Here is a 25021-nt window from a genome sequence, read left to right as displayed (position 1 = left end):
ATTAGGGTATGCAATGGAACATTTTTAAAACGTTTTGCAACAGAAATAAAAAATGTGTGTTTCTAATTGGAAAAATCCGGTAGTCCCTCCCTGTTTCAGTATTTTTTCTTCCATGTGGTCCCCGGTGAACACAGCCATTCAAACTTGCCTGATCAAAGGTAGGTAGCCTCTAGATCTACAGTATTTTGATAGCCAATGTATTTTCCCCAATTTCCCATTCGTCTCCCTCTCTTAAAAGACTGGTCCTCTAAAACAACTAGGTAGCTTTCCTAAACCCAAAACCAAAGTCTGAGACTGAAACAAATACCTCTTTTAAACCGAAAACTCGGTTGAACGTACTGGACCCCATTTTCATGGCGGACCTGTGACCCAATATAGAGGGCCGTCTGTGACATCACATCTTCTCTGAGCGCCAATAAGAGTGCTTGTCAGAGGGAGGGTTAATGGGCATGCCTGGGGCTGGTTATTGCCCTAATAAAGCTAGCGGGGGACATGGCAACTGAGGGTGTTGCATAATAAGGGGATTTAAGACAGAACATTTTGTGTGGAGCCTTATTTTTTTGGAGCCTTATTTTCTTAGACAACTTGAAGCAACTGTCTTCAGTGTGATTACATGTTAGTGTCATTACCCAATTAGCGGTGGGGTAATGGGGCAATACAGTCTCTTATTGTGTGTACTCTATGTGGGTGAACTCTCTTTCGCTGTTTTCTCGCTCTCTCTCTCGCTCTCTTTCTCTTTCTCTCTCTCTCTCTTTCTCCCTCTCCCTCACCTTCCTGTCTTTGTGTCTGATTTGAAATTTCACTTTTGAAGAGGAAGATAGTCTTGAAGAGTTACTGCAGGCATTATGAACTTATTTGAACTTTACAATGCATGGTTCACATCAAAGATTTAAACCAGACACATCAATTCCACACGTATTCATCTGCCTTTCCAAACACATACACACACACACTTTTCCCATGATATTTATAACAGGCACAACTAGCTGAAAAGGTTCCACCATTCCAATCCTCTATCCAAACAGCACGAAGATGTATCCTTCTGATTCCAGCCTCTCCAAGTATGATGAAGCACCCCAGCTTCTTCTCATGGTCTCTAATAAAACACTGTCATATAAAAGTGTACATGACAGATGGTCAGACTAACTCCTTTCATGTTTGCCTAGAAACAAATAGTAAAAGCTATTGGCTGGCAACTGCAGCATTGCAACGTTAGGTCTCCTCAAGATATCTGAACGCACCTTGATATAACCCAGGTTCTATGGCAGGAAGACAGGGTTGGTGACTTACGGTAAGTTTCAGTATATTGTTTTGGCCGGATGTTAATCAAAAGATGAATATGTATAAATCTGAATATGGACAATAACTAATGGAATGAAACAATTTCACAAACAATAGCCACCACAATGCACAAGGAGAATCATCTCCAGTTACATGTCTATGGAAATGAAAGCTCCATTCCCCAGCCATACTGGACCAGTATAATGTTCCACTAGCATGTGATGAAGAGGTTCCAGGCTGCACAGAGGAAGTGACTCACTGGTAGCCTGTTACTAAAAACACCACATTGTGAGTGTAAGCAAGGACCCAAATGAAATCACGTCATAATGGCTCTCACACACACACAATCACACCCACACGCTCACACACACGCACGTAAAAAACGTGTGCAAGCACACACATACACACACACCAGAGGAGGCTGGTGGGATGAGCAATAGGAGGATGGGCTCATTGTATTGGCTGGAATGGAATAAATGGAACGGTATCAAACATATCAAACATTTGGAAACCACATGTTTGACTGTTCCATTAATTCCATTCCAGTCATTACAATGAGCCCATCCTCCTATAGCTCCTCACACCAGCCTCCTCTGACACTCACACACAGACATAAACCTGAATGATATCATGGCATAATGGCATATGGCCTCTGCCCACCGAGGGTGTATATGCTGGTAGAATGCCCTCTGACCAGAGTAGGGAAACTAGATCTGCTTATTATCGTTAGTATAGAGCCACATTGTGTATGTCTAACTGACATTTCACTAACTGGTTGGTGCTGTAAGACCACTACAGACAGATGCCAGGTCAGAGTTAATTGTCCTGTCCATCCACATCTCTTCCAGAGTTAATCAATTATCATCAGCAACCTCTAATCTCTTTTTGGAGGGCAGACTGGCAACACTGTATTAGGTCTGTGTAATCCTACCAATCAACACCATGTCAGAGGACTCTCCTCCTATCCAGGGGTTTCGGTTCAGGCCAAACAGACAGACCATGCTATAATGTACAGAAATGGCACTATTGAACATTGTTAGAATTAATCAACAAGACCATGAACACCACATTTGTGCTTAATAGACAGTCATACTTTCTAGCATATCCCGCTAGTGACAACTGCAGCCAAGTTGGTTGCCAAGTCAGAACAAACTCATTTCTGGGAGATTGTAAAAATCCCTTGGCAGTTTTAACACTAAATCATTCATTTCAATTAGACATGTAATAACTTTACTGCTCCCTGGTATTCAAAGGCTGATTTCTCCATCCTCCAGGAGCTTCCAGTTCAGGCCCAATGGGCAGGGTTGGCAGCCCTAGCTACAGGAGCCTCAACGGCTGTGTGGGCAAGTCCTCTTCCCTTCCCACCACTTCCTGTAGGAAAGCCTTGGTACTGCCAATTCAGTTCCACTGTCCCATCATGAATCATGACTCACCCAACCACTACTATACTAGAATACCCCTCTCTGGGATATATTAGAGTGAAACTTCCAGTTAAGAGTCCCGACGCTCTAAGACTGTCTGGGAAGGAATTTGTTTCACTGGAATTTGTGTGAGGTGGATATTGTATTGTGACGTTAAGCACAAGGTGCATTGGTGAAATTTGGGTCATTGGGTTTTATTCATTGTCCCAACACTGTCAGGGAAATAATTTGTTTGACTGCAATTGTGCAGTTTAATGTTTTGTATTGTAGCATGACAAAAGTACAAGTTTGCCAAGCAGACTTGCCAGTAGATTGATGAAACGTGGGTCCTTGGCTATTTCTTGTACACACAAAACATAAAAGTATGGAATCCTTGACAGAAGGATTGTGGGTATCAGTCTAGGGCTCAATCATGCCTTTGAAAGACACATAGAAACTATTCAAGGAGCCAAATCACACTATAAAATCTACTCCACATAGAATAATGTATTATTTCCATTTGCTATATTCCAATGATTCATGTCTGTTTTATTCTTCTCGATAAAGAGCCTGTTACATAAATCTGTCCATGGTTCAGTTGCTTTGCCTATGACTCGTCCCTCCTTAAAAGGCGCAGAATACGGTCAAGGGGGTATTTGACTCAGAGAGTAAATCCGAGATTCTCAGAAACCAGAATCTGTATTAGATCTTTATCTCTGGCAGATGGCCAAATCTCATTAAAAGGAATGGAATAATCCCTGTTTGAAGATCATACATGGTAACTGTACTGATGGTAACCAGTGTAAAACAATGGTGAGCAGCACCCTCTTCTGGGTGAATACAGGAACAGTAAAACCAATGACTCCCTCTAGCCAGCAGGAAAGAGATGGAAGTCAGAGGCAGTGTCCCAAATGTCGACCATATTCCATGGGTCCTGGTCAAAAGTAGTGCATAATATAGGGAATAGGGTGCCATTTGGGACACAAATAGAGATTTGGTATGAGACAAACAAAACCCAGGAATTCAATGACAAATGTATTGCATACTGCATGTCCTGTAACAGCCTTTATAGCATATAGAGAACATAAATGATCAACACATCAGAATGTATATAGCTCTGACTTCACAGTATACAAATCACAGAACAAAGTAGTACCCTGTTTGACATATAAATAATACAAAGTGCACAATTAAAGTTCATTAAATTCAACTGCATAAACAACTGTTAAAACAGAACTGTTTTTCTCTCCCAGAAAAAGTAAAGGACCACTGCATTAAAAGCTTTACATTCAGAGACCTAAAGAAAGGTATATTATTGGATTACAAGGAGATATTTTGCTTAAAGTACTCCATCAATCTAGGTGGTTCCAAAAGTGACCCATGCATTACATTGGAATGAAACAAAAATACAAACCATAAACCTTCATATGTACATAATATCTATTTTTTCTCTAAGCATATTTGGCACCATTTTTTAGCATAGAATACAAGTACAACATATAACACAGCTTTGCAATAATTTGGAGGTAATATAACATTCTGGCATAACACAAGAATAAGTAATTATGGAAAGGAAAGATTATATATGAATTCCTTTTTGTTGAGGGCTGTAAACTGACTGAACAACTTCTCCAGTTTGATGCTAAAAAGCTACCTCTGCAGGAGGGATTCGCCCTATAATGAACATAGTCAGAATCAACTCCTGCAGAACCAAACCCTGTCTATAACCATCAAAAGACCAAACACCATATTCACTGACTGCACAAATATGATGTTCAGTGCGCAAATACTACCTATAATAACAACCAACGCACCCTTTCTCAGAAGAAAGAAAATCAGTGGTCCTCAACCTCTGGTCCGTGGACCCGCACCAGTCCCAGGGATGCTGCTGACTGTTCCATCAGATAGTTAGCTGACAATAATGTAGCCAGATCTCAAGTGCTGTTTTGATATAGGCCTAAGGAGTCCTTCGAGGAGGAAGGACCATAGCAACTTGACGGTTCTTGGTACAAGAGAGACCATCGTTTCCCGGTCCCAGTGGTACAGAAAAGGTTGAGAAGCACAGTTATATGACACATAATTACTGGGGGAACCTTTAAAGGGTCATTTTGGGGAATGTAAACACAACCACTTCATATTTTGGTTTTTAACCCTCAGTTAACCCAGGAGAATGGGGTGCCATGGTTGGTATTATGTAGCACAGCTTTTGATGTATTTGGGTTACATTTAAGGGTTTTTCCAGACCTGTCTTAAACCATCTCGACAAACAAAAAGTAGGTATTATTTATATCATTAATAATATATTCAACTATACTATATTTATTAATAACAATATGCGTATAGTAACATCAATATATTGAATTGTTCAACATGATGATATTATATTTATAAATTCTTATGAATATATATATATAGGCATCTGCTTGTGTTGAACAGAAGCTGTGCGAGATATGACATAATAATAACTCTAGCATCTTTATTTATACTCCTCCAAACAAATGCAAATAAATGCATTCGCCATTGGTCTACGAGGTAAGCCAACCACGAACTGCGATACTGAATATGAATTGAACCCTCCCATGCACAGAGAGGTTTCAAAACAGGTCAAGACTGGTTTCAAAACAGGCAGGTGAAAACCCTGACACAAGTCCAGAGGGGGAAGACTATTGGGGACGCACACAGGCATACCAAGTAAAACAGCACCCCCTGATGGACAAGCATACAACATACAGATATATTTCAGATCTAAAGGATTTCCTCAGATTTAGCATTTTGGTTCAGCGTCATTTGTGGGGCTTCATGAATCATAACACCACCTAGGCTAAGAGGTTTCACTGTCACCCACAGGTTAATGGGATTTATCTAGAGTTACATCAAACATCAATTAACGATGATCAACCACTATGGTCCAATGGCAAAGTATACCATCACATTCACTTGTTTTCACTTCGTGGCTACATCTCTCTTTATCCTTCCACTTTACACCTTCAACTGTCTGTGCTAAATTTCGCATCGATCGCAACACATTTGTTTTACATCACCAACATATCTGACATAGCAGCAAAACTACATACAAATGTACCACACTGTAATATGAACAGAAAACAAGGAACACACCATTCCTTCAGTTCATGGAACCTGTATTAACATCTGTGGTGGGGCACAGTACTATGTGTTGATATATGAGCTACTGTAATGAGCATATCCTAGAGGGGAAAGCTCTTCCAGCTTGATGTATTTACCAGTGATAGAAATACACTTGTCGTACGCCTCAGGCTTTGATTGGCAAGCTGCCTTATAACACCCTGATAACGCCACTGTATCTTCCACAGATGTACCGAACCACCAATCCCATAAGCCTCAACCCCTAAAGAGGAACAAGAAACGCAACACCAACAAGTATATGTAAAAGTATATGCCTGGATCCAAGACATGCAGGCAATGTCCACCATCACAGATGGTTTAACTCACTAACAAGTGTAATAACGAACAAGGAAGGATCCCTTCAGCAGCTCAATGAAAAGAGAGAGCACTTCAACACCAAGGCCAATAAAAGATAGCCGGCATGCAATTTGCGCAAAAAGGCAAACAAATGCCCATATTCTTATTCATAACATAACTCCACGTTTGTCTATGCAAATATACTCAACAATGGCATTGAGAAGCTCACGATATCCACAATCAAAATTACTCGGGTTGAGATCGGAAACAAGAGAAAAAGTGAATAACCTGCCACGATAAGCTCTACTTCTGCGATAAGCAGTGGGGCAGTTTTCTACACTGACAAGGAAAAGGTTCATATCCCTCTTTTTACTATTCTCTAATGGCTACAATTCACTCTCTCTGAGACCTAATGAAGTCTTATGAAAAACAAAGAGAAAAAGATGCCCTCCAAATCAATTCAATTGCCACATATCCCCATTTAAATACCACAGGTTCTGTCCTACTAAATATTGAGACTATATTCTGGAGTTATTTCCATGGATACAAATAATAAAGCTACACACCACACCAACTGGGGTTCAAGCACCATGAGGAACCAGTATTGTGGCATTAAGAGATGGTAGAGCTACAACAGTGCAAGGGCCTCCTGAGCTGGGCAAACTGGAGCCACATGCAGCACACGGTAGCAAGGGGACTGAAATAGGCCCGAACGGAACCAAAATGGAGCCGAAATGGCGCTCAAAAGCAGCCAAAATTAAGCCTGAATGGCCACAGTGCTACTCAGTTGTCTTGCACTTCCACTTCAAAGGGTGCATCCTAGAGGCCTGTGAGATCCACGATGGCCTTAATGAAAATGGTGTCGTCGCGGATGTAGGAGTTCTTGGCGTCGAGCTTGGAGAGCGGGCAGAAGAGCGGGCAGCCGCTGGCAATGTTCATCTCACTTACAGGCCTCTGGAAGGAGGAAGAAGTGATGTCGGGCCGGAAGGCATCGATGATGTGCTCCCTGTTACTCTGGTCCAGCAGCATCAGAGTCACCTGGTGAGAGAGAGAGTTTGAGTTTGAAATAATCTTTATTGGGTCTGGGAGCCCACAACACTATATACACTCATACAAAACCATAGTTACACATCAATTAAAAACAACACCAAATTCTCCTCCACAGTAACTAAACATAACAGCCTCTGAATACCCCATATACTCAAACAGTTCAATATTGTTAACCAGTTTGTAATAGGCAAACTCAACTCTGTCTCGCTGCCAACATTCCCTCCAGCATTCCCACCACATCCACAGACCCCTGTCCCCGAATACTGTTCTTTCGGGTCTTCCATATTGCTAATTTGGCTGCCCCTGACACAAAATTAAGCAAAGTAACTACACCCCTTTGACTAAACCTGTACTTTTGCCCAAATATAAACAGTTGGGAAGAGAAAACCTCTCCCAGAGCTGAGAACCAATTAGTGATCAGGTCAATCATCCCGACCAACCTGGGACATTGTAAAAACAAAATGTGCCAGAGGTTCAGACTCAGCACAAAATGGACACCCTTCCTCAACTGTCGGATCCAGGTGTACCAGATGCATGTTGGTAGCTATGGCTCCATGTATTATCCTCCATTGGAGGTCAGCTGTCCTCTTTCAATAGGCAGTTTATATAAAGACCTCCAACAGCCTTTTGGGGAGGCACCTGGACCAAACACACCCGCCCACCTCATCGATTTTACCCCTTCCAGGGAAGAGGCTAAGGACACTTTTACACAGATTTTATACATGGCCTTCTTTCCCACCGCCTTAAACTCCCCCCGCTCCGGGGTATCGAAAGAAAGCAGCATCCGCACGTCCTCCTCGAAATCCCCCGCCGCAGAACTTACAATCAGTGCAGGGAACACATAATCCAGACCGTCCTTCCACCGATCAGAATTGGAAGTGTCAGTCACATATTGTCGATGAAGTACTGGCAAGGAATAACAGACCTCAGCGACGACCTTCCTCAGTAGGCGAGATGATCGGATCCCTGCTCTTTCTCCCAGCTCCTCCAACGATCTGCTCCTGCTCCTCATCAGATGACCCAGCTTAGTACACCCCACACCTAACAGGCATGAACGTAGGCTGGCTGAACCCATAGCACGGGACTGGATGGCAGTGTTGTAAAAAAGAGGCTCTTCAAAAAGCCACATCCCTGGTGGCGTGCCGGCCTTACAGGACTTGACAAAAACTCTCCAAGCCTGCATAACAGACTCATAAAATGGAGTCAGTCCAGACAAATCACCGCCCTCTAACTTTAAGAGGAAAAGGTGCTTGTCTAAGCCCAAACAGCCCGCTCTCCTCATCAATGTGTAGGCTGTGTCAACCCAGCTATAACCGTCACTGTACAACAGTCTCTGGGCTGCTTGAAGCCGAAAAGCCATGATCCTGGAAGAAATGTCCACCAGACCTTGCCAACCCTCATGCAGTGAGGTACAGGGCTGCAGCTTTAATCCAATGTTGTCCAGACCAAAATAAATTGATAAGGGTCTTCTGAAGCTCTTGTATCAGACCCCACAGTGTCTGTAAAATCATTAGTCTGTGCCACAGGGTAGAGGCAGCAAGATTATTAGCTACCAGTACCCTTCCCCTATAAGACAGCTGGGGTAGCACCCACTTTCACCTTGACAGTCTGGCACACACTTTCTCCACTACACCCTCCCAGTTATTTTTCTGAAATACATCGGAGCCTTTGAAAAAACCCTAGTCTTCATCCCATCTCTTCCCCACTGAAGCCCCCCTGGTAACCGTGGAGTGGACCCTATCTGAAGCTGACCTGCCCACAGCGATTCACTCTTTTCCCAAATGACTCTAGCTGAGGAGGCCCTCTCATACACCTTTAAAGCGTTTGAGAGAACCTTAACATCCTCATCCCCTGTAATAAAAACTGTCACATCATCTGCATACGCAGATAGTGCTATCATGGAACCCTTCATTACTACTGGCACAGAGAAACCAGTAAGCCTTGCTCTTAAAAAACAAAGCATTGGTTCAATTGCCAGACAATATAACTGTCCCGAAATTGGGCATCCCTGCCTGATACCCCTTTGGACAGAGATGGGGCAACTCAAACCACCCCCACCTTCACCATACATGAGGCCACAGCATACAGTAAACTCATCCAAGACAAAAACACATCCCCAAACCCAAAGGCTTTCATCGTTTTGAACAAGTACTCGTGGTCCACACGGTCAAAAGCCTTCTCCTGATCCAATGAAAGTAAACCCACATTCACATCAGACAGTTTACTAATGTCTAAAACATCTGTTATTAGAAACAAATTATCAACAATAGAGCGGTCAGGTACACAGTAAGACTGGTCCTTGTGGACCAACAGCCCCAGATATTCTTTCAACCTGTTTGAGAGACATTTAGATACAATTTTATATTCCGCACACAGCAACGCAACAGGTCGCCAATTTTTTATAAGAGCCAAATCCCCCTTTTTTGGCAACAATGAAAGCACAGCACGCTGACAAGATACAGGAAGAGAACCCTCAGAAAAAGATTCACACACCACTTCATAAAAATCCTCCCCAATAGACCCCCAAAAGTGCTTATAGAACTCAGATGGTAACCATCGATGCCAGGGGCTCGGCCTGATGAGAGCTGCATAACTGCTGTGGACAGCTCTTGCAGAGTAATGTCAGAATCCAAAGCAACTCTCTGCTCAGGGCCCAATTGAGGAAGACCTTGTAACAACTGATCAGTACTCAGAAAATCACAATCCTCCGCCTTATAGAGGGCAGAGTAGAAATCCACGGCATGTTGGCGCATTTCACTGTCATCCGTGGTCACCTTCCCATCTGTCACGCCCTGGCTATAGAGAGGCTTTTTATTCTCTATTTTGGTTAGGCCAGGGTGTGACTAGGGTGGGCAGTCTATGTTCTTTTTCTAAGTTGTTGTGTTTCTATGTGTTTGGCCTGGTATGGTTCCCAATCAGAGGCAGCTGTCTATCGTTGTCTCTGATTGGGAGCCATATTTAGGTAGCCTGTTCCAACCAGTGTTTGTGGGTAGTTGTCCTTGTTTAGTTGCCTGTGAGCACTACGTTGGCTTCAAGTTTCGTTTTGTTGTTTTGTGAGTTTGTTAAGTGTTCTTCGTTTAATAAATAGAAGAATGTATTCAAATCACGCTGCGCCTTGGTCCACTCCTTTAAACGGCCGTGACACCATCAGGGAGACAAAGGCAGACCATCTGTTTACGTTGCAATGTTGACTGCCCTAGGTTAAAATTTAAAAAAGCGCTAGGAGCATCCATATCCTTGAGGGAAGCGAAACGAGACCTAATCAAGGCACCCTTCACTCTTTCATGCAGAAACGACCTCAGTTCATGTCTCTTGTCCTGTAAGTTCATGACTAGTCCGGGGTCATTCTGAGTGAGCAACTTCAATTCAATAGATTTGATATCCTGTTCAAGGGCCCTAATAGTCTCTTTAACTTCAATTCGAGACAGAGCAGTATACTGTTGACAAAACAATCGTATTTGGGTCTTCCCAACCTCCCACCATTGGCTCAAGGACTCAAAATTCCCTTTAATAACCCTCCATTTTTCCCAAAACAACAAAAACCTTTCACAAAATATGACCACGTAACAATTTAACATTAAAATACCAGTAAGGTTATGACCTTCGAGGACAGGACAAGTGAATATCAACAGACACATGATGGTGATCAGAGAAACCCACAGGAGTAATATCACACCTTCCAACCCTACTACATTAGTGCTCAGATTAGAGGTTGACCGATTAATCGGAATGGCCGATTAATTAGGGCCGGTTTCAAGTTTTCATAACAATCGGTAATCGGCATTTTTGGACACCGATCATGGCCGATTACATTGCACTCCACGAGGAGACTGCGTGGCAGGCTGACTACCTGTTATGCGAGTGGAGCAAGGAGCCAAGGTAAGGTGCTAGCTAGATTTAAACGTATCTTATAAAAAATAATCAATATTTTTTGATGATATTACTAGTTTATCTAGCTTGTCCTGCGTTGCATATAATCGATGCGGTGCCTGTAAATTTATCATTGAATCGCAGCCTACTTTGGACAAACGGGTGATTTAACAAGCGCAGTTGCAAAAATAAACACTGTTGTTGCACCAATGTGTACCTAACCATAAACATCAACGCCTTTCTTAAAATCAATACACAAGTATATATTTTTAAACCTGCATATTTAGTTAATATTGCCTGCTAACATGAATTTCTTTTAACTAGGGAAATTGTGTCACTTCTCTTGCGTTCTGTGCAACAGAGTCAGGGCATATGCAGCAGTTTGGGCCGCCTGGCTCGTTGCGAACTGTGTGAAGACTATTTCTTCCTAACAAAGACAGCCAACTTCGCCAAACGGGGGATGATTTAACAAAAGCGCATTTGCGAAAAAAGCACAATGTCACGCCCTGACCATAGAAAGCCTTTTTATTCTCTATTTTGGTTAGGTCGGGGTGTGACTAGGGTGGGTAATCTAGGTTGTTTTATTTCTATGTTGGCCTGGTATGGTTCCCAATCAGAGGCAGCTGTTTATCGTTGTCTCTGATTGGGGATCATATTTAGGCAGCCATTTCCCCACTGTGTTTTGTGGGATCTTGTTTTGAGTTAGTGCATGTGGCACCTCTGATGTCACGGTTCGTTGTTTGTTTCTTTTTGTTTGGAAGTTTCGCGTAAATAAATATGTGGAACTTTAATCACGCTGCGCCTTGGTCCGTCTCTCCACACAACCGTGACACACAATCGTTGCATGAATGTACCTAACCATAAACATCAATGCCTTTCTTAAAATCAATACACAGAAGTATATTTTTTTTAACCGGCATATTTAGTTAAAAGAAATTCATGTTAGCAGGCAATATTAAACTAGGGAAATTGTGTCACTTCTCTTGCGTTCATTGCACGCAGAGTCAGGGTATATGCAACAGTTTGGGCCGCCTGGCTCGTTGCGAACTTATTAGCCTGAATTTTACTGCGTTTGCCAGCAGCTCTTCGCAATGCTTCAAGCATTGCGCTGTTTATGACTTCAAGCCTATCAACTCCCGAGATTAAGCTGGCAATACTAAAGTACCTATTAGAACATCCAATAGTCAAAGGTATATGAAATACAAATGGTATAGAGAGAAATAGTCCTATAATAACTACAACCAAAAACTTCTTACATGGGAATATTGAAGACTCATGTTAAAAGGAACCACCAGCTTTCATATGTTCTCATGTTCTGAGCAAGGAACTTAAACGTTAGCTTTTTTACATGGCACATATTGCACTTTTACTTTCTTCTCCAACACTTTGTTTTTGCATTATTTAAACCAAATTTAACATGTTTCATTATTTATTTGAGACTAAATAGATTTTATTGATGTATTATATTAAGTTAAAATAAAAGTGTTCATTGTTCATTCAGTATTGTTGTAATTGTCATTATTACAAATATATATATAAAAATCGGCCGATTAATCGGTATCTGTCACGTTCTGACCTTAGTTATTTTATTATTTCTTTGTTTTAGTATGGTCAGGGCGTGAGTTGGGTGGGTTATCTATGTTTGTTTTTCTATGTTGGGTTTTTCGTTTGGCCTGATATGGTTCTCAATCAGAGGCAGGTGTTAGTCGTTGTCTCTGATTGGGAACCATATTTAGGGAGCCTGTTTTCCATTGTGTTTTGTGGGTGGTTGTCTTCCGTGTCTGTGTGTTTCACACGGAACTGTTTCGGTTTTAGTTCGTTCACTTTATTGTTTTGTATTTCAGTGTTCAGGTTTGTTCCATTAAATATTCATCATGAACACTTACCAGGCTGCGCATTGGTCCTCCTCTCTTTCTCCCAACGAAGTTCGTTACAGTATCGGCTTTTTTTGGTCCTCCAATAATCGGTATCGGCGTTGAAAAATCATAATCGGTCGACCTCTAGCTCGGATACATGCAACCTGTCTAACCTTGCTGCACTGACACCACCTTCATTAACTTTTAACCATGTGTACTGCCTAACTTTTGCATTCCTTACTCTCCTCACATCAGAAAGCTCAAACTCAGTTAATAGACCAGACAGGCAAGTGGTTGACCGCAGATGAGGTTCTTCAGCAGTGCGGTCAACAGTAAAACCCACTGTACAATTCCAGTCCTCCACTAAAACCATACACCCCTCTTGGTCACACTGTCTTAAGGTTTCCTTTATTTTATCAAATACAGCAATACGCTCTGTACCCTCATTAGGAGCATAAACATAAAAAATGTAAATAAATAATAAACATAACATCCACCTGACCAATAAAACCCAACACTTGACAATCTCTGTTGTAGATACCACAGCCACCCCTAAGCCTGAGGAAAACAAAATGGCCACCCCAGCACTGAAATTAGTACCATGATTGAGTATATGCTGCCCCTCCCAACACAGTCAACCTCATTAGCCTCATCACTATGTGTCTCCTGTAGAAAAACTACATTAAGCCTTTTCTGTTTTATTACTTCTAATACCCAAGCCCTCTTATTCCTGTCCCTTCCCCCATTTATATTGAGAGAACCTACCCTTAGTACCGCCATATAGAAAAGAGAAAGGAAAAGCAGAAAACACCACAGATAAACCAGACAAGGAGAAAAAAAAACACCATATGAGGCATGATCATCATCATTGTTTTATTTTTCTCTTAACCTGACCGCGTTTCCCACTGCCTTTTGCTGCAGTGACAGCAGTAGTACATTTCTTCAAGCGAAAACGCTTCTTCTCACTCAGCTGGTCAAACCCCACCGTCTTCTGTAACATCACAGCTGACCTCACAAACTTATCAACATCAAAAAAATCTGCCAATTTCACAGATTTCCCAAAAGTCTGATCCAGGAACCCATTTACCTCCTCTAGACTGTAAATTGAGTCTTCATCAGCTGCTATCGTATCAGGAGAGATATCCATATCCTTATCCTCCCCAACTGAGCCCACAGACCACTGACTCCCCTCTACCACATCCCTCTCAACACTCCCCACTTGCACCCCATCACTCGTACCAGGCATCTCCTCCACTACCTGGGAGACTAGCCCCACCTGAACCCCCTCCTGTACGCCATTACTCGTAGTGGGCATCTTCTCCACTACCTGGGAGCCTAGCTCCACATGAACCCCCCCTGTACCCCAGCACTTGTACTGGGCAACTCATCACCAGTCTGAGGAAATTGCTCTTCAGATCTGTCCATACCTTCTACAACAATATTTTTCTGCTGCATAGCATTCTCCTCTGGTACAAGTTGCAACTCCGTGCCCTCAACATGGACAACTTGTTCCTCAACAGGTGCTTGTGGCTGCTCAACCACTGTCGACCCACTTCTCCCTACATCACTGGGCCCAGGCGTTACAAGGACCACATGCGCCCCTCCCTCCGCCTTCTCCCTTTTCTGGCAAGCATATCGCTTATGGGAATATCTCAATGGGAATAAACGGCGGTATATTCCAAATCGTTACCCTTGTTGACAGAGGAAAAAAAGCGGCGTAACTAGAATAAACATACCTTTAACTAAGACGTACGCCATGCTCAACCATACGATCAACAAGACGCTCTTCTTTAAGAAAAAACAACATCGCTTTATTCATCCGTGACGCATAAGCAACATTCTCATAGCATGCCTTCTCTCCTACGGCGACCAACAACTCCTCCACAGTGACAGTAGCTTCAGTAACACACCTAAAGCCGTGCCGAAGTGACAGCGACAGCGTCCCCATGTGGGTCGCCATCCCCGCCAAAGCCAGGGTAATTATCGACACGACAAACAATATACTTAATTCTACCACAACAACTAAATAAAAATAATGATAACCTTAATCATGCATAGGAAGAAAAAAGATACCACCAATAAAAGGAAACGTAAAAGAAAAAACAGGATTTCTAACTCTACACAACACTCATACAATTCCCAGCATGCAGAGAGAGAGAGTGAGTTCTCAATTGATACAAAATATATAGAGTACTGCACACACTACAATTACGTAGGTGTCACGCCCTGACCTTAGTTCCTTGTTTATGTCTCTATTTTGGTTTGGTCAGGGCGTGAGTTGGGGTGGGCATTCTATGTTTTGTTCTATGTTTTGTATTTCTATGTGTTTGGCCTGGTATGGTTCCCAATCAGAGGCAGCTGTCAATCGTTGTCTCTGATTGAGAACCATACTTAGGTATCCTGTTTCCCACCTGTGTTTGTGGGTAGGGTTTTTCTGTTTAGTGTAGTGCACCTTGCAGAACTGTTCGGTTGTCGCTTTGTTGTTTTTTTGTTCAAGTGTTAGTATTTATTAAAAGTTAATATGGACACTTGCCACACTGCACCTTGGTCCTCTTCTCCTTCTCCCGACGACAATCGTTACAGTAGGTTGAAAAATAAGCTCAACTGGACACCTTAATGAGGCAGTGAATGAACTGATAGAGAAAGCACGCAGGGCATTCTACGCCATTAAAAAACGAATTCAAATTGAAATACCTATAAAAATTTGGCTAAAACTAATTGAATGTGTCATTGAACCAATTGCACTTTATGGCAGAGGTGTGGGGTCCACTTGTAAAACAAGATTTCACCCAATGGGACAAACATCCAATTGAAACCCTGCATGCAGAGTTCTGTAAGATCCTCCTACGTGTCCAGAGGAAAACTACAAACAATGCATGCAGGGCAGAATTAGGCCAATATCCACTAATAATTTAAAAAATTATAAAATAGAGCAATTACGTTTTGGAAACATTTAAAATACAGTACTCATATCATTACCAAGCCCTGCAATGCCAAGAGCTGAGCAAAGACAATAGTCCGCTCATCCAGCTGGTCCTGGGGCTGAATTCACAAACATGTTCTACTAACACACTGAAGCCTCAGGACCAGAACATCCAATCAATCAGAATAAACAAAATTACAACACAATCAAAACAAAACTATATTACCTATTGGGAAACACAAGCACAAAGCAATATGCAGTACTATCTGGTCTTAAATCGACAGTACACTGTGGCTAACTATTTGACAATTGTTACTGATCAAAACCTTAGAAAAACCTTGACAAAGTACAGGCTCAGTGAGCACAGCCTTGCCATTAAGAAGGGTAAACACAGGAAAACCTGGCTCCCTGTAGAGGAAAGGCTGTGCAACCACTGCACCACAGCAGAACCGGAGACAGAGCTGCATTTTCTGACAAAATGTCAAAAATATAAAACAAGAGTGTCATTTCCCCAGAGTTGAAACCCTTATTCAAGATTTCAAAGACCTCTCTGATGAGAATAGGCTACCCATCCTGTTGGGGGAGGACGTAGACAGCTGTGGGTTGGCAGCGCACTACGTACATTGCTGCCTGCCATAAGATGAGGGACAGTGTCTGACAGACCAACCAACCTGTCCTCTATGCTTATTGTATTGTTATTGCTCAATGTATGGTTATTTTGACCCTTGAATATTGGTGTTACTGTTGTCAATATTGGTTATTATTATTTTAATTATGTTAATATTGTAAATCTCCAAAGTAAGTTTTGGCAATATGTACATTGTTACGTCATGCCAATAAAGCAAATTGAATTGAATTGAGAGAGAGATACAGAGAGAGATACAGAGAGAGATACAGAAAGTGTGAGGGATAGACCTCATGAGTGCAAACCAGATGACTTCACAAACCTGCCAGCTGCCATTCTGACTTTACCTCAACAACTCTGTCTGACATAAGATGAGAAAACACTTGACTGGGTTGCCCTCTTTTCACCTCTTTGTTGATTAATGATTATTTACAACTAAAAAGAGTAAGAACAAAACACCCCAATGTCTGATATAGAAAAGTAATAAATCATAGAATTAGATATTTATAATCTCCATTACAGACATGTTTTGGAGTTTCCTGCCAGGACAACGAGAGAGAGAGAGAGAGAATCCCACAAAAGCATGTCTGATTTATACATCACACGTGTCATGCAAAATCAAAATTGTGTTGCACATTTTCACATCAATTTGAAGATAAACAGTACCAGTCAAAAGTTTTGACACACCTACTCTTTCAAGGGTTTTTCCTTATTTTTGCTATTTTCTTCATTGTAGAATAATATTGAAGACATAAAAACTATGAAATAACACATATGGAATCATGTAATAACCAAAAAAGTGTTAAACAAATCAAAATATATTTTATATTTGTGATTCTTCAAAGTAGCCACCCTTTGCCTTGATGACAGCTTTGCACACTCTTGGTATTCTCTCAACCAGCTTAATGAGGTAGTCACATGGAACGCATTTCAATTAACAGGTGTGCCTTATTAAAAGTCAATTTGTGGAATTTCTTTCCTTCTTAATGCGTTTGAGACAATCAGTTTTTGCAACTGCAATTCTTCAAGTGCAGTTGCAAAAACCATCAAGCGCTATGATGAAACTGGCTCTCATGAGGACCGCCACAGAAAAGGAAGACAGAGTTACCTCTGCTGCAGAGGATAAGTTCATTAGAAATTGCAGCCCAAATAAATGCTTCACAGACACATCTCAACATCAACTGTTCAGAGGAGACTGCGTTAATCAGGCCTTCATGGTCAAATTGCTGCAAAGAAACCACTACTAAAGGACACCAATAAGAAGAGACTTGCTTGGGCCAAGAAACACAAGCAATGGACATTAGACCGGTGGAAATCTGTCCTTTGGTCCTTTACCTCTGCTAAAGAGGATAAGTTCATTAGCGTTACCAGCCTCAAAAATGTAAGCCCAAATAAATGCTTCACAGAGTTCAAGTAACAGACACATCTCAACATCAACTGTTCAGAGGCCACTGAGTGAGTCAGGCCTTCATGGTCGAATTGCTGCAAAGAAACCACTACTATAGGACACCAATAAGAAGAAGAGACTTGCTTGGGCCAAGAAACACATGCAATGGACATTAGACCGGTGGAAATCTGTCCTTTGGTCTGATGAGTCCAAATTTGAGATTTTTGGTTCCAACCACCGTGTCTTTGTGAGAAACAGAGTAGGTGAATGGATGATCTCCGTATGTGTGGTTCCCACCGTGAAGCATGGAGGAGGAGGTGTGATAGTGTGGGGGTGCTTTGCTGGTGACACTGTCTGTGATTTATTTAGAATTCAAGGCACACTTAAACAGCATGGCTACCACAGCATTCTTCAGCAATACGCCATCCCATCTGGTTTGCGCTTAGTGGGCGTATCATTTGTTTTTCAACAGGGCAATGACCCAACAAGCCTCCAGGCTGTGTAAGGGCTATTTGACCAAGAAGGAAAGTGATGGAGCGCTGTATCAGATGACCTGGCCTCCACAATCACCCAACCTCAACCCAATTGAGATGGTTTGGGATGAGATGTCATCACTATTATTCTACAATGTAGAAAATAATAAAAAGAAAAGAAAAACCCTTGAATGAGTGTGTGTGTCCAAACGTTTGACTGGTACTGTATAAATTACAGGATTCGTGTGGATTTCAATATACAGCATGTAAAATGTATGACCTTCTAACGCATATTCTATGCATTTTCTAAATGTGTCCCCTGGTCCTTACCTTCTGGTTGAAGGGCCATTTGAGCAGAGCATCACTCAGTCCCCTCATCACCACAAAGAACAGAGACAGGTGGCTGCCACGCCCTGTCCCGTCCCCGTTCAGGTAGATCCGCAGACACATCTTATAGCCGTATTTACTGGTGTAGAACGCTGTTGGGGAAAAACAGACATATTTTATAGCCATATTTACTGGTGTAGAAGGCTGTTGGGGAAAAACAGACATATTTTATAGCCATATTTACTGGTGTAGAAGGCTGTTGGGGAAAAACAGACATATTTTATAGCCATATTTACTGGTGTAGAACGCTGTTGGGGAAAAACAGACATATTTTATAGCCATATTTACTGGTGTAGAAGGCTGTTGGGGAAAAACAGACATATTTTATAGCCATATTTACTGGTGTAGAAGGCTGTTGGGGAAAAACAGACATATTTTATAGCCATATTTACTGGTGTAGAAGGCTGTTGGGGGAAAACAGACATATTTTATAGCCATATTTACTGGTGTAGAAGGCTGTTGGGGAAAAACAGACATTTTATAGCCATATTTACTGGTGTAGAAGGCTGAAAAACTGTGATTTAAATATTATTATGGAAACACAATAGCCTACGTTTTGCACTGTCATTATGACTTGCACTACTATGATATAATATAGTCTCGATATGGTTGTTCTGGTTTCGGTCTTGACTCGGTCTCGAAGCCCCTTTGGTCTCAGTCTTAACACGGACTGCAATAGTTTAGGTTTACCTGGTGAGAACATGGCAGGGGCTCGGCCAGCGATGGCATCCTGTCTCTTCTTGGTAAAGTCAGAGATCCTCCAGATGAAGACGCCGTCGAATGTGGTGGCCGATATCTCCCTCAGCCTGCCTTCCATCTCTGCTACCGTCAGGTCCTTCAGCCCCACCGTCCTCTCCAGCTGCCGCACCTGAGACACACACACCAATATGTGTTAGCTTCTATGAATTCAATAACCTCAGAACCTCCAGCTTTATACCCCAGTAAGTCATGCCATTGAATTAAAATGTTGGGAAAGGGCTATATAAATTAAATGACTGAATTTAATTTCTGCTTCAGGGCCTTCCTACCTTGTTGCTCAGGGCCTCGATCTTATCCTGGTCTAGGCGGTGCTGTCTGTTACTGGCCTCCATGGTTGTGGCAAAGCGCTCCACCTCTCGGTTCAACACGCAAACCACATTCTCAAACATCCCCGCCTTCACCTCCAGGTCGGTGCACCTGCGTCCCAGCTCCGCCACCTTGGTCTTCTCACTGTGGAGCTGCAGCTCCAGGGCCGCCCCCACCGAGCTGGGCAGGGGGGTGAAGGAGGTGGACACAGTCAGGGTGGGGGCCAGGGCGGGAGGTGGAGCCAGGGGAAGAGCTAGGGCGGGAGGCCCGGAGAGGCCCGGGGAGGAAGAAGAGTTGGTGGCCCCCTGCACGGGAGGCCCGGTGGAGGTAGTGCTGAGCTGGGAGACACGTGCTTCCAGCTCCCTGAGGGAATGGTGGAGCTCCAGGAGCTGGTTTCCAGCCAGCTCCAGGCCTTGCGGCTGCAGGCCCTCCATGCTCACCTTCATGGATGGAGAGGAAGAAAATAAGGTGGGTAAAGTAAACACAGAGGCAAGTCTGCTAATGCTAATGTAAATGCTAAGTAAATGCTAATGCAAACAACCATCTTTTAGCGCAGTGTTATTCAAACTTTTTCAGCAGGGACCCCATTTTTTTCGCATTAATTTCTCGCGACCCCACCCCAAATCTAATTACACAACCATAAAATTGGTACATTTCGATTTTTACATCAGCACATAACCTTCAATTCATTACGTTTTCATCTCTTAACAAAACAAAAGGAAACCAATAAATATATCTACTAAATACAATTGTATTTCATTATCTTTCTCAACAACTTTTTTATATAGTCCCATATAATATCTTGTACTTTTATAATAATTTTTTGGGCGACCCCATTGCAGTTCCCCTACGACCCCGACTTTGAATACCACTGCTTTAGTGTGTGTAATGGGCATTTCCGCTCCACTACATCCATACTCATCCTCACCTTCATGCCCATAATGTAGTGCAGCAGCAAGTTGAGGTGCTCGTAGGCGCAGGCCCTCTCGTGGTCATGGATCCTCTCCTTCTCCACCTGTACAGAGATAGGGGGTGAGGACAGCTGTTCTAACAGTAGCACTGCATTATTACCAGGTATTATTTAAGAAATAACATGGTAAAATAGTAATTACACAGTAACAACCTCGTTTGTTTAATTAGGATTCATTAAAACCATAGCTCTGGAGAGATAAGAAAGCTACTTACTGACATATCACACCCAACAACATGGAATCTGCATGGAGTTCTGAATTTGCTGCAGAACTTAATGTGGTCCACATACTAGGGAAAGAGCCAAAGACAAAACAATACACAATGATTTGACAAGTTCTACAGCTATTTCAAACATCAACCTTCTTAAAAGAGAGTGGCTTATTTTCTCTCAATATTGAGCTTCCTTTTCCGTTATGCATTTTCCAAACGCATTCAGTCACGTTTGGCTATAATTGGCTATATTGTGTGTGTTGAAACTTTAAGAACTCACCTTCTCCCTGGGTATTTTCTTCTTGGCACAGCCTTCACAGATCATGGGGTACTTGGGGCAGATCTCGTCGTGGGCCTAAATAAAGGACGTGTTTTTGTATAGCTTCTTACAAATATTGACCCTAATGTTCCTTGCAAAATTGATACAATCGTAAGCCAGCCATTTGAGAGATTTCACAAATAAACAGATGGATGGAAGTTCTCTCTCAGAGCATGCATTATTTCTCACCTTGATGTTTTTGAAATGGAATGGTTCCTTGCAGTACTTGCAGTTGAGAGTTCTCTCAGGGCACTCTCGCTCGTTGTGGCGTTCCTGTTCGTTGAAGCGTATCTGCTCTTTACAGGAGGGGCAGGGGATGATCATGTACTCACACTTCCCCTCGTGGCTCAACTGTAAGAGACAGGATTCATTTGGCTTTAGTATACGTTCAGAACAGCCTAAACAAGGATCTTCGGTCAAACTGATCGTGAAGCAAGAACACAGCAAAGCAAATAGAGTATTGAGGTGCATTGCTTATAACCATCTGTGGCACCATTTCTTTTTTCAACAAAAACGTCTGTCTAAATGCATCATTGAATGATGAAAAGGTTTATAATCAGTCTAAAACCACACTCAACTAACCTCATATTCTTTAATATTGCCTTTCCAGGTACAGCCTTCACTGATGCAGACAACAGAGAGGTTTTCGACCTCTCGTCGAGCTGCGTTGTCAGGAAAAGCCTGCAGAAGTGAGAGCAAACAAACATTTTGCTGAGGCTTTTTCCTTTACAGTGAATCTGTACTGTTTCCGAATGCTTAATTTATGATTGAGAGGTGTGTGTGTGTGTGTGTGTGTGTGTGTGTGCGTGCGTGCGTGCGTGCGTGCGTGCGTGCGTGCGTGCGTGCGTGCGTGCGTGCGTGAGATAAGCGCACACGCTCGAAATAACATGGACGCATATTATTTGAAGGGTACATTTTGATCTTACTTTTTCTTTGAGAGGATAAAGTGGCACTGTAATGAAAGACGCATATTGTAGAAACTTACACAGCCTTGTTTTAGAATCGACGTGGGCTCTTCAAAAATGTCCTCTTTGATACAAGCATTGCATTTCTGAGGTCCATCTCTGTAATGGGAATATTATGTCAACAAACAGTACAAAATAACAGTACAGTCAGTATTGTCAAATGTGTAATATATTCATCAGGCATCATAACCTGGGGTGCATTTCAATAGTCTAAAGTTTCTTCCTTAGGTTTTACCAGACCAGTACTTACACATTACAGCTAAAGAAGAAAATACAGATGAGTGTATACAGTTGAGATACACTCTTTGAACTCCCACCTGACAGTCCTATTGAAGCAGTAGGAACAGAAGCGGTGTCCACACTGGGCTTGGAAGGGCCTCCGCAGCAGCTTCTGACAGCAGTTACACAGGTGTTTATCTTCCAGCTTGTTGGCCAGGATCTGCTTGGGGAAGCCGGGTTTGTTGCTCTCCATGGACGACGGAGGGGATGGTTCTTGCGTGGCCATGATTCCCTCAGTACGCCTAAGACCTGGCAACAACAACGTCAGAGTCCAAATTAACTTGAAAAGTTTACTATGAAGGCATATTTTTCTGATGTGTTGATGACATGGTAAAGCTAGATTATCAGTGAGCGCAGGTCTCCATCTGAATATCTTTTGGAAACCAAACTATAATACTATTTAATTAAGACTGAGAGAAAGGTACTGCAGACAGTAGGCCACTGCTTTTCCTGTATATGACACTAATACAATACTACATCAGTCGGGTCAGAGATAGACAATTTGGCAGATCTGATGTATTTGCCAGTATGTATTTCTTGTTTAGGTTCTTGTTTAGGCATTATAGCCCATTGCCCATAATAAACAATTGGCATGGTATGGCATCTAGCCTGATAATTGTGCATTCAAAAAAGCTTGTCATTGTATTAGAAGAGAAAATAATTATACTGAACAAAAATATGAACGCAACATTCGATAATTTCAACGATTTTACTGAGTTACAGTTCATATAAGGAAATCAGTCAATTGAAATAAATGTATTTGGCCCTAATCTATGGATTTCACACGACTGGGCAGGGGCGCTTGAAAACCATGGTTATTTCTATTTGTTTAATTTTTTTATTTTTGTAAAGGTAATGGATTTGAAACTGAGGAGCCAGGCCCAGCCAAACATAATTAGTTTTTCCCCACAAAAGGGCTTTATTATAGACAGAAATACTCCTCAATTTCATGGCTGGTCTCATATAATCCCGCAGATGAAGAAGCCAGGTTACACATGGCTACACATGGTCTGAGGTTGTGAGGACGGTTGGACGTACTGTTAAATTCTCTAAAACAACATTGGAGGCCACTTACGGTAGAGAAATTAACATAAATTATCTGGCAACAACTCTGGTGGACATTCCTACAGTCAGCATGCCAATTGCACATTTCCTCAAAACTTGTGACATCTGGGGCATTGTGTTGTGTGACAAAACTGCACATTTTAGAGTGGCCTTGTATTGTCCCCAGCACAAGGTGCACCTGTGTAATGATTGTGCTGTTTAATCAGCTTCTTGATATGCCAATGTCAGGTGGATGGATTATCTTGGCAAAGGATAAATGCTCACTGAACAAGGATGTAAACAAATGTCTGCACAACATTTGAGAGAAATAATATTTTTGTGCTTAATTTAAGGAGAATTTCGGGAAATTGTTATTTCAGCTCATGAAACATGGGACCAACAGTTTACATGTTGCGTTTATATTTTTGTTCAGTACATCTTTTTCTATATTTTGAAACATTTATGGTTTAGCAGACACGATCGACCACATGGACCTACGGTCTGCTTGTACTAACACATGCACCGTGCATAAATAAAAACAGTTATTGACACGATCAACGACAACTTCAATGCAGCTAACCAGGCATTGAGAGAAATAGCAAAAGGCCCGTCTCCCTTTGTTTACATTTCGAGTCAGCAGTCATAGCACCGTGTAGCTCGCGCTACAGTCGTGTCAGAACAGTTGATGGTCGGGTCATCACACAAAAATGCTCCGTGCATAGTCAGACATTGCGAATGATGCTTACAAATGGTAAATCCATTGGTGTTGCTCTCGTCTGCTTTCCCCTATCGTAGTTGCTAAGCTATCAGCATCTTTAGCTGGAGGTGGGGTACCCTGCATTCCAGCCGCCACGCCCCTTTAAAACCAGGTGCACAAACCAGTTTGCTGCGAAAATGGTTTGGCATTGAAAATGGACGGTATTGCAATTACATGAAACTTACCCGCGTTTTAAACTGTCATCGCTTGCAGAGACAGTAGAATACTCCTAGTCGCAGCCCCGCGCGCGTTAAATTTACAGATGTTGCATGATGTGACTCTGCAGAAGAATGATTCTGTTTTCTTTAATGTTAACGACATAATACATATGGTACCGAGAAGCGATGGCTGTTATTGTTCAATTTCGCCATTACACTTTGCAGTGTGGGTGTTACGTCATGTGCAGCCTTAACATGGGTTGAGACAGGCCAAATGTAAAGGGGGTGCCTTCCTAACAATAATCCATTGCTAATGGTTTCATGACATTTAAAATAATGAAAATATAGGCATTTGGACAAATTATATAGGTTAGTTGTGCATAATTTTGTTTTATAATTTTCGTGTTTACCAAGCATACCTCCCAATAGGTGAGTTTATAATGATTGACAAGACATCAATTGAGGCTCTATAATAGTAGGCTAGTAGCTGCCACTATTATAACAACTTCCCTCATTCATTAGAATAAAATGCAGATATTTTGTTCAGATGTGAAAAGCA

At 42.1% G+C, this 25021-nt stretch overlaps 1 protein-coding gene across 1 annotated transcript; it reads right to left on the bottom strand.

Moving 5' to 3' along the window:
- Nucleotides 1-6941: 6941 nt before the first annotated feature.
- Nucleotides 6942-22729, bottom strand: LOC120025896 (TNF receptor-associated factor 2-like). The gene is made up of 11 exons (XM_038970610.1): nucleotides 22542-22729; nucleotides 22245-22323; nucleotides 21842-21940; nucleotides 21449-21610; nucleotides 21221-21295; nucleotides 20944-21018; nucleotides 20687-20773; nucleotides 19722-20198; nucleotides 19384-19561; nucleotides 18637-18785; nucleotides 6942-7160 (listed from the first exon to the last, which is right to left on the bottom strand). Exons 1-11 carry the CDS (start codon nucleotides 22727-22729, stop codon nucleotides 6942-6944), a joined length of 1788 nt encoding a protein of 595 aa, XP_038826538.1.
- Nucleotides 22730-25021: the final 2292 nt, after the last annotated feature.

Source organism: Salvelinus namaycush, chromosome 31, assembly GCF_016432855.1.
Source record: "Salvelinus namaycush isolate Seneca chromosome 31, SaNama_1.0, whole genome shotgun sequence".
Classification (NCBI taxonomy): domain Eukaryota; kingdom Metazoa; phylum Chordata; class Actinopteri; order Salmoniformes; family Salmonidae; genus Salvelinus; species Salvelinus namaycush.
Note: the sequence above shows the minus strand (reverse complement) of the source record. Positions and strands in the feature narration are given on the sequence as shown.